This window comes from Haematobia irritans, chromosome 3 (assembly GCF_050003625.1).
Source record: "Haematobia irritans isolate KBUSLIRL chromosome 3, ASM5000362v1, whole genome shotgun sequence".
Lineage (NCBI taxonomy): Eukaryota > Metazoa > Arthropoda > Insecta > Diptera > Muscidae > Haematobia > Haematobia irritans.
In genome coordinates, this window is record NC_134399.1 from 139014092 (window position 1) to 139025168 (window position 11077).

The 11077-nt window shown below is 32.1% G+C and overlaps 1 protein-coding gene across 1 annotated transcript; it reads right to left on the reverse strand.

Moving 5' to 3' along the window:
• Window positions 1-1186: 1186 nt before the first annotated feature.
• On the reverse strand, window positions 1187-1871 carry LOC142229715 (uncharacterized). Its single transcript, XM_075300287.1, has 2 exons — window positions 1531-1871; window positions 1187-1455 (listed from the first exon to the last, which is right to left on the reverse strand). Exons 1-2 carry the CDS (start codon window positions 1577-1579, stop codon window positions 1220-1222), a joined length of 285 nt encoding a protein of 94 aa, XP_075156402.1. The 5' UTR covers window positions 1580-1871; the 3' UTR covers window positions 1187-1219.
• Between the last annotated feature and the right edge of the window lie 9206 nt (window positions 1872-11077).

An 11077-nucleotide genomic window follows, 5' to 3' on the forward strand; every position in this document is an offset into this window, starting at 1 on the left:
GCTTCTTGGGCTTCTAGAAACTGTATTTACTATCCGATTTGCCTGAAATTGGAAATCTAGAGGTATTTTGGGAACATAAAGAGGTGTGTCGAAAATGGTCCGTATCGGTTCATGTTTTGATATAGCCGCCATATAGACCGATCTCCCGATTTTTATTCTTGGGCTTCTATAAACTGTATTTATTATCCGATTTGCCTGAAATTGGAAATCTAGAGGTATTTTGGGACCATAATAGGTGTGCCGAAATTAAGGTGTATCGGTACATTTTTTGGTATAACCCCCATATAGGCCGATCTCCCGATTTTACTTCTTGGGCGTCTAGAGACTATATTTTCTAGCCCATTTGCTTGAAATTGAAAATCTAGAGGTATTTTAAGATCACAAATATGTGTGGCAAATGGTGTCTATCGGTTAATGTTTTGGTATAGCCCCCATATAGACCTATCTCCCGACTTTATTCTTGTTGTTCTCTCTTCTAGAATCCGTAGTTTTTGTCCAATTTGCCAGAAATTAGAAATCTAGAGGTATTTTAGGACCATGGTCACCATCCAAAAATAACATTTTGCTCTTGAAACCTGTTTGAGGTGATCATATTCCTTTTCTGGGCGTTGTTCTGAAGAAAAACTAATTTGGCTATGGCTACTTTGATTCTGTAGTGGAAGGGTTAAGAAGTAATGCAAATTCAGTGCAACGGCTGCTGAAATGGTGGACATCCGTCCTATGACAAGCCCATGTTAAATTCATCGCTTCTACGCCAATTTTGCACAACTTCCGGATCAAAAACGAACATTTTCACTACTTTTTAGTGACGCTTTTTTTTGATGGGATGTTAGTTTTCTTGATTAGCTTTATTTTTAATTTGATGAAAAGGTTAGATAAGTAAGTAAATTTTTAAATTAATTTCTTTTTAAACTTAAATCCAATTTTTGATTAAAACTATTTTGGTAATATGCCATGGTAGCTGTATTCGGGGCACCTGGAGATGGTTAATCAAAAATCGCCATGCGAACACGTTGGAAGTCGTTAAACTAATTAAACGATCTATGATATCGGTGCTATTAAAAATAAACAACTTATAAAATATTTGAAAAATACACTTTTTAGCCTATTTACCTTCTAATTGAATTTATTTCCGAATTATATCTTATTTTTATTTTTTAAATAATCTGTATAGCTTTTATACAACATTATTTAAAAATATATATTTATTAGTTCTTAGTTAATAAATAAGTCTATAATTATCTATATTGCAAAGTATAGTTGCCACACACTCGTTATAGTCATCGCGAGCAAAACCTGAGCGACAAAAGCAGCCTGTACGTCGAGGTTCTCCATAATTTGCACAATCTCGATTTAAATTTGAACAACGACGATCACAATTTGGTCCCTTAACTAGAAAGATTTCATTCTTACCAATGGGACATCGATTAAAAGCGTATGCGATGATATCAGGAACTGGAATCAGAGCATTTAAAGAATTCAAATTAATCACACTAGAGCACCGAAAAGGACCAAAATAATAAATCATACCCTTTGATGATAATATCACATAGCAAACGATTAGAAATTTTATTTTCATTTTTTTCTCTTCTTTATCTGATGACTACGATTAAAAGACTGCGCTATTGTTTACCAAAAAATCCTAGCTTTCTATTGAAACTGTTGCTGTTTTTTTTCAACTGATCAATCAAAAATAATACAAATCTGGTTCTAGACAATGCCATAAATAACAATAACAATAGTCAAATGCATTTGGCCGATTGAGGCAGGTTAATTCCAAACGTGGATATCGAACATCAAACTCAAACGGGTAAACAAGGTTTTCACACTTTAGTACTAGATTATCTCAAAACAAGTACACTCAGCTGAGTTCGAATGGGCCGAAGCTCACATACCCTCCACAATGGATTTGAATTATAAGGTTCTGCTGACATGCTATTTCGATTTTAAATAATTTCAAATTCGAACAAAAACAAAAAGCAAGCTTCGGGCGTACCAAGTGTAACACGTGTATAAAAACTATGACAAATTCAATAAAAAAAGCAAGCTTGGGGTGTACAAAGTGTAATACGTGTATAAAAACTATGCCAAAAACACAACTACTACATTTGCTTTCATAACATCCCAGCAGAAAAATAGTTTCCAAAAAAGTAATTTGGATCCCCACTTTATTATCCGGAAGTAGTGCAAACTTGGATCATCTCCAATGAATTTTACATGGGCTTGTCATAGGATGGAAGTACTCCATTTTTGGATCCTTTGGATTGCTTTAGAAGTTGTGCCTTGGAAGTTCATTTGGATGAAGAAATTTAAAAAACTAAACAAGTATATACGGCCTTAAGTTCGGCCAGGCCGAAGCTTATATACCATCCACCATTGATTGCGTAGAAACTTATTCTAAACACTTCCATCCACAATCGAATTACTTGAGTTGCGGTAACGCTTGCCGATGGCAAGGTATGGTTAACCTCCTAACACCGTTTTCTAAATTGTAAGTAAGCCTATACGTGGTATATATTAAATTAAAAAAGACCGATTAAATAGGTATATAATTCAGTTTGACAAAATTTTCTATAGAAATAAAATTTTGATAAAATTTTCTATCGAAATAAAATTTTAACAAAATTTTTTATAGAAATAAAATGTTGACAAAATTTTCTATAGAAATAAAATTTTGGTAGATTATTTTTGGCTCGAGTGGCAACCATGATTATGAACCGATATGGACCAATTTTTGTGTGATTGGGGATCGGCTATATAACTTTAGACAGATATGGACCAATTTTGGTATGGTTGTTAGCGGTCATATACTAACACCACGTTCCAAATTTGAACCGGATCGTATGAATTTTGCTCCTCCAAAAGGCTCCGGAGTTCAAATCTGGAGAACGGTTTATATGTGGGTTTTATATAGTTATGGATTCATATGGACCAATTCTCGCACGGTTGTTAGATACCATATAATAACACCATGTTCCAAATTTCAACCGGATCGGATGAAATTTGCTTAGAGGGGGGATCGGTTTATATGGGGGCTATATATAATTATGGACCGATGTGGACCAATTTTGGCGTGGTTGTTAGAGACCATATAACATACCAACACCATGTACCAAATTTCAGCCGGATCGGATGAAATTTGCTTAACTTTGAGGCTCCGCAAGCCAAATATGGGGACCGGTTTATATGGGGGCTATACGTAAAAGTGGACCGATATTGCCCATTTGCAATACCATCCAACCTACATCAATAACAGCTACTTGTGCCAAGTTTCAAGTCGATAGCTTGTTTCGTTCGGAAGTTAGCGTGACTTCAACAGAACTCAGAACTTCACCACGACCCAGAATATATATACTTTATGGGGTCTTAGAGCAATATTTCGATGTGTTACAAACAAAATGACAAAGTTAATATACCCCCCATCCTATGGTGGAGGGTATAATAACATTTTTTTCCAATTTTACTTTTTATTTTATCAGTATTTTTTGTTAAATTTTTTTTTCTGATTCAATCACGAAATTCATTGATCCAATTAAGTTTTTAATTGAAATGTCTTCAATCACAGAAATGATAGTATCAATAAAAAAATTTATTGAAAGTCAATTAAAAAATAATTGATACCATTAAAAAATTAATTGATACTATTAATTTTATGATTGATTTTTATTTCCATTAAAAATTTTTTTGAATCAATAAAATTTTTAATTGAATACCCAGCAAAAAAAGCGTCGCCAAAAAAGTAATGAAAATGTTCTTTTTGGATCCAGAAGTGGTGCAAAATTGACGCAGAAACGATAAATTTAACATGGGCTTGTCGTAGGACGGGAGTCCTCCATTTCAACAACCGTTGCACTGAATTTGCATCACTTCTTTAGGTGTGCTCCGAATTCAATATTTTGGATGTAAATTAAAAAATTCTGTAATATTTTGTCAAATAAACAATTTTTTTATATTACATGTTAGCCTGATACCGAAACAGGCAATTGACGTTCAAATGCATTATATCTAATTATACAATTATTATTCGAGCTTTATTAATTTTTTATAATTTTTAATGGATTCTAACGCTTCTCGGAAACGTTTGACCTCAAATATTTTCAAAAATTCACAATTTTTTCAGATTGGATTTAGTATTTTTTTCGACAAAATTTAAATAATTTGTACCATTTTATGAATTCTTACTTTGTTTTTAACATACTTGAAACAAAACAAGTAAGAAAAGTCTAAAGTCGGGCGGGGCCGACTATATTATACCCTGCACCACTTTGTAGATCTAAATTTTCGATACCATATCACATCCGTCAAATGTGTTGGGTGCTATATATAAAGGTTTGTTCCAAATACATACATTTAAATATCATTCGATCTGGACAGAATTTGATAGACTTCTACAAAATCTATAGACTCAAAATTTAAGTCGGCTAATGCACTAGGGTGGAACAAAATGTTACTAAAAAAATATGGGAAACGCTTTAATCTGAAGCAATTTTAAGGAAACTTCGAAAAAGTTCATTTATGATTTATCGCTCGATATATATGTATCAGAAGTTTAGGAAAATAAGAGTCATTTTTACAACTTTTCGACTAAGCAGTGGCGATTTTACAAGGAAAATGTTGGTATTGTGACCATTTTTGTCGAAATAAGAAAAACATATATATGGGAGCTATATCTAAATCTGAACCGATTTCAACCAAATTTGGCACACATAGCAACAATGCTAATTCTACTCCTTGTGCAAAATTTCAACTAAATCGGAGTTAAAAATTGGCCTCTGTGGTCATATGAGTGTAAATCGGGCGGAGCTATATCTAAATCTGAACCTATTTCAACCAAATTTGGCACGCATAGCAACAATGCTAATTCTACTCCCTGTGCAAAATTTCAAATAAATCGGAGCAAAAAATAGGCCTCTGTGGTCATATGAGTGTAAATCGGCCGAAAGCTATATATTGGAGCTATATCTAAATCTGAACCGATTTCAACCAAATTTGGCAAGCATAGCTACAATGCTAATTCTACTCCCTGTGCAAAATTTCAACTAAATCGGAGCAAAAAGTTGGCCTCTGTGGTCATATGAGTGTAAATCGGGCGAAAGCTATATATGGGAGCTATATCTAAATCTGAACCGATTTCAACCAAATTTGGCAGGCATAGCTACAATGCTAATTCTACTCCCTGTGCAAAATTTCAACCAAATTGGGGTAAAACTCTGGCTTCTGGGGCCGTATTAGTCCATATCGGGCGAAAGATATATATGGGAGCTATATCTAAATCTGAACCGATTTCAATAAAATTTGGCACACTTGACTATAGTACTAATTGTTCTTCTTGTGCAAAATTTTAAGCAAATTAGGGTAAAACTCTGGCTTCTGGGGCCATATAAGTCCATATCGGGCGAAATATATATATATGGGAGCTATATCTAAATCTGAACCGATTTCTTCCAAAATCAATAGGGATCTATTATGAGCCAAAACACATACTTGTGCCAAATTTGGAGGCGATTGGACTAAAACTGCGACCTAGACTTTGATTACAAAAATGTGTTCATGGACAGACGGACATGGCTATATCGACTCAGGAACCCACCCTGAGCATTTTTGCCAAAGACACCATGTGTCTATCTCGTCTCCTTCTGGGTGTTGCACTAACTTATTACCCTGTTCCACAGTGTGGAACAGGGTATAAAAAGTAAAATTACCCATTAAAAGTATGAAAAAAACAAGTTATAAAATATTGAATTAAAATAACTTCCTGGGTAGTTAAAATAAAGAACATCATTGGGAGCGCATCTTCCGGAAGTGCTTTTAAAGTTGTGCCTTTGGAAGAACTTCCAAATTTTTTGCTGGGTATTTTTTAAAACTCAATTAAGACTTTAATTGGAAAAATTTTTGTAAATTTTTTTTTAATTGGAAAAATATTTGTGAAAAATTTTTCTGTGTATTATCTAATTTTTGCAAATTGAAAAACTTTTTCGTTCACACCGGCGGTTGAACCTGGATTTGTTGGCACTATAACAGAACGCCTTAGCAAACTCAGGAACAAACGCCATTTACCACGATGCATCAAATCGTTCATTCAAATGTTTGCGATATGAACCTAATATGACATCACGGCATGACATTCCAACTACTTCCTGAGATGTTCTTTATTATTATGGATGAAAAAATAAAGAACGCTGGTTCAAAAATCACCAGCGGCAATTTTTTTATTAAATATTATTTTATATATCGTTTTTATTTTTACGGCGTATATTTTTGTATAAATATATTTTTTCCATTAAAAATCCAAAAAAAAAAAAGAAATTAAAAATTATCGTAATTTGTAAAACCTTCTGAAAAGAACTTCCATGGATGTGGAAAAGTCAAACGGCACAGGTTCAAATTCTACCGCAGATGTTTTTTTCTTATTTTTTTACTTTTTCATTGATTTTCTGTTCTTTTTTGCGAAATTTCGCAAATTTTTAACTCCAATTTTTTCTTTTACAAGTGAAAATAAATAACTATGTTTAAAACATTTTCTTTAAGTTGTAGAAAAATATTTACTTATTTTTACTTATGCGTAATACAGTTTAATTGTAATACAGTTTATTTGAAATTTTCTAAAATTACTGGTAGGTTCACTGTTTTTTGATTGTACATCGACTTAGATCTCTTGGTCTGAGACCAATATTTTGATGTTTTACAAACGGAATGGAAAAGTCAGTATACCCGTCTTATGTCATAGGGTATAAAAATTGATTTTCGCTGTTCTCACAATAAATTCAAATTTTCTCAATTCTATCAGGTATACAACACAGTTAGGACAAAAACAAAAATACTTGATATTTCCAAAAAAGTATTTTAAAAGATTCATTTCTCTGTAGATGTGAAATTTTCAATAAAATATGGGTTAGTATTGTGCATAATGCTTTTAAATATACACGCAAAAAAATAATTCTTTCCTCCCAAACGAAATTTTAGACAAACAAAGTTCGTTTCTCATTTGCTTTTCGTTGACAGGAAGTGTATTTAGAAGAAAAGTATATTTTTTTGTGATAAACGTTTATTCTTTTCCAGGATGTAAAAACAATTTCATAAAGACTAACTCAAAAAATTTTTTTTCTGGCTAATTGCCAGAAAAAAATTTTTCTCACTTCCACGAAGTTTTTTAGTTCTTAGCTCCTTTTTCTGTAACACAAACAATGTAGAAGAAATTATACGATTTTATAAATTTTTAAATTTTTTTTTTACCTTTCGCCTGGACGGAGAATCGAACCGCGGACCATGCAATTTGTAAGCCAACACACTATCCACTGAGCCATGTAGCCGTTATTGTCATCAATAGACAATTACCCATATAACTAAGTTATATTTATATAGCATAGCTTGCGGCGAACGAAATGGACTGTGTTGTTGGTTCAAAAATATTTTTTTTTTATTGAAAAAATAAAAATTTTGTTACAAACGAATTTTTTTGGTGATAAAAGTGTATACTTTTCGAAGAAATTCAAAAAACTCTAACAAAAGAAAAACGTTTTCGGTACACATTTTTCAAACGTTTTTTTTCTTTGCGTGTAGATAGAAAATAAAATATTGTTTTTAAAATACTCGAAAAGCATCACTTCTGAAGAACTAATGATAAATCAATGGATCGGATGGTTAAATAGATGACTTCCATCCTATGACAAGCTAGTGTAGAATTCATTACATCTGATACGAATTTTTTGCTCGGAATCGGCCTATAATATACTAAAATTTTAATATTATTAGATGGTTATAAAACAAAAATTCTATAATTAGATTATCATTAAAAGACGATTTGATGTGATTTTGAAACATATCGAAAGTCATTAATGAAATTTGAACTTAACCAAAAGTAAACTTTGACTTTTTGATTTTTTTTTGACAAAATATCGATTATTCGAAGTTTCGATTTTCGTCTTTTGTATCCCTATGCTGAAAAAATAATCTAATATGAAAGTATATGCAACCTAAATTTTAGGACACGTATTTGTTTTTAATTAAAAGGCATTTTTAATGTTTTTCCTTAGATTTAGGTCACTAACCCAGCAAAAAACCTGCTGAATTTTCAGCAGCTTTGTAAGGGAAGTCAAAGTCAATCACCAGAATAGCGGTAATATACAGCCTTTAAAAATTATGAAATGAACACACATTTGTAACAGTCTTCCTTTTTTATACCCTCCACCATAGGATGGGGGGTATATTAACTTTGTCATTCCGTTTGTAACCCATCGAAATATTGCTCTAAAACCCCATAAAGTATATATATTCTGGGTCGTGGTGAAATTCTAAGTCGATTTGAGCATGTCCGTCCGTCTGTTGAAATCACGCTAACTTCCAAACGAAAGAAGCTATGGACTTGAAACTTGGCATAAGTAGTTGTTATTGATGTAGGTCGGATGGTATTGAAAATGGGCCGTATCGGACCACTTTTACGTATAGCCCCCATATAAACCGATCCCCAGATTTGACCTCCGGAGCCTCTTAGAGGAGCAAAATTCATCCGATCCGGTTGAAATTTGGTATGGTCTCTAAAAATTATGCAAAAATTGGTTCATATCGGTCCATAATTATATATAGACCCCATATAAACCGATCCCCAGATTTTAACTCGGGCGCCTCCTTGAAGAACAAATTTAATCCGATCCGGTTAAAATTTGGTATGTGGTGTTAGTATATGGTATCTAACAACCATGCAAAAATTGGTCCATATCGGTCTATAATTATATATAGCCCCCATATAAATCGATCCCCAGACTCGGTTGAAATTTGGTATATTGCGCTAGTATATGGCCGCTAACAGCCATGCAAAAATTGGTCCATATCGGTCTATATAGCCAATGGCCAATCACACAAAAATTGGTGCATATCGCCAAAACTATTCTATAGAAAATTTTGTCAAAATTTAATTACTATAGAAAGTTTTGTCAAAATTTTATTTCTATAGAAAATTTTATTTCTATAGATAATTTTGTTAAATTTTTATTTCTATAGAAAATTTTGTCAAAATTTTATTTCTATAGAACATTTTGTCAAAATTTTATTTCTATAGAAAATTTTGTCAAAATTTTATTTCTATAGAAAATTTTTTCAACATTTTATTTCTATAGAATTTTATGTCAACATTTTATTTCTATAAAAAATTTTGTCGAACTGAATTATATACGTATTTAATCGGCCTTTATTTTTTGTTTAATATATCCCACGTATGGACTAACCTACAAGTTAGAAGACGGTGTTAAGGATTTTTTAAGATACCTTGCCATCGCCAAGTGTTACCGCAACCCAAGTAATTCGATTGTGGATGACAGTCTTTAGTAGAAGTTTCTACGCAATTCATGGTGGAGGGTACATAAGATTCGGCCTGGTCGAACTTACGGCCGTATATACTTGTTATAATTATACTAGCTGGAACTTTTCCGCATTGCTGACCGCAGGCGTTATTCTTGCCTTGAATAAAATTCAATAATACAAGAGAACACAAATAAATTGAATGGTCCGCAAAACACGTCCGTTTCCTTCAAACACAATATATCATCTGAATTTTTTTACTAATATCTCTTCGCACAAAAGCTTTCGTTCGTAAGAAGTCGTGATAAAAACACACAAAAAGCAATTGCTTACAGAAGTGCAACGTGGTAAGCGAAGAAGGAAGCACCCGCTTACTCTAGTGCAACGAAATTGGGCTAATTTCAGCACTTTCATATTTTAACAAATTTTTGTCGGGCGTTCAATAACAAAATTATTAAATGCGTCGCCCGCTATAAACGAAGAACTAACTTACTCCTTTAGAAGAAGTAGCGCTGAATTCCCCACTTACAACTTTGCGCAGAATAGAATACAGTGAGAACACTAATATCTAAGTGCTTCCAATTTTATAATTATTTTTTTGCTGGGAATCCTTAAATTTCAAAGATCGCATGTCTTTGATGTTAGGAATATTTTCACCAATGTAAAGGAACAAATTTTAATTTAAAGAAATACCCCCATATTCATAAAAGTAAGCATAAACTTTAAACCTACTATTACCATACAAATTCCTTCGATAAACTGTTAGTAAATTTTTATGAATATGGGCAATAATCTTTAAATTAATTGATTTACTAAATTTTTGGTTTAAATATAAAAAAACTTTAAATATTACAATGATTATTTTGAGGATTTTGTATAAAAAAGTGTTTACTTGGAATTGTCGATTATAATTGGGATTTTTTAACTTCCATTTATATTTATGTTATGTAAATAGCTTTGTTAATATATCCCAAAAAGATAATGCAAATTGGATAAATAAGATCTGTATCCTAATTCTAATTATAAAACTAAATAATTCCCCTAAAATATGACTTTATTTTAATGAAGCAATATCTCTGTCTTGGAATCAATACCGAAATATTTAAAAAGATAAAGGTCCAAATTTTTGGATTTAAGTAAACTTTTTTTTTGAGTTTTGGATATTTTCGCTTTCTCGATTTTTTACGATTATTTTCTCTACCATTTTAATTACCACATCTTTTCATCTCTGCGTATATATCAATTTTAATGGACTGCACATACAGGTGTTAAATGCGTCCTACTTTTTAATTCAGTATACGCGTGTATATAAATTTCAGTTAAATAATGAAATCAGGTACAGCCGAAAATTGGTTATAATGAAATTGTACGGCATTTCTATAATAATTATATTATCCAGTTTATCGTTGGTATATGGTAAGCCTTAATTAGTATCTTTGTTCGGAACTATCAATATTTCTCCACCAAAATTAAATACAAACTAATTTACAGTTCATTATTTTTTATTCATCGTTTCTTTTATCTACGATGAGCTCAAGATGTGTTGTGAAAATGTACATACAGGATGGCTGATATGTAATACAACAAATCAAAGCCGACTATTCTTTTCAATTTTTTGTTTGCATTTTGAAATGTTGTACTACACATAATATTGAATTCATCTGTGATAAAATAAACAGTTTTGACTAGAATTGTGCCACCTTTTGCCAATATATGTATGTCGTCGTTATTGTGGATTAGCTGGTGGTAGATCGCAGACAATTTGCAGAATATCGTTAGGTGA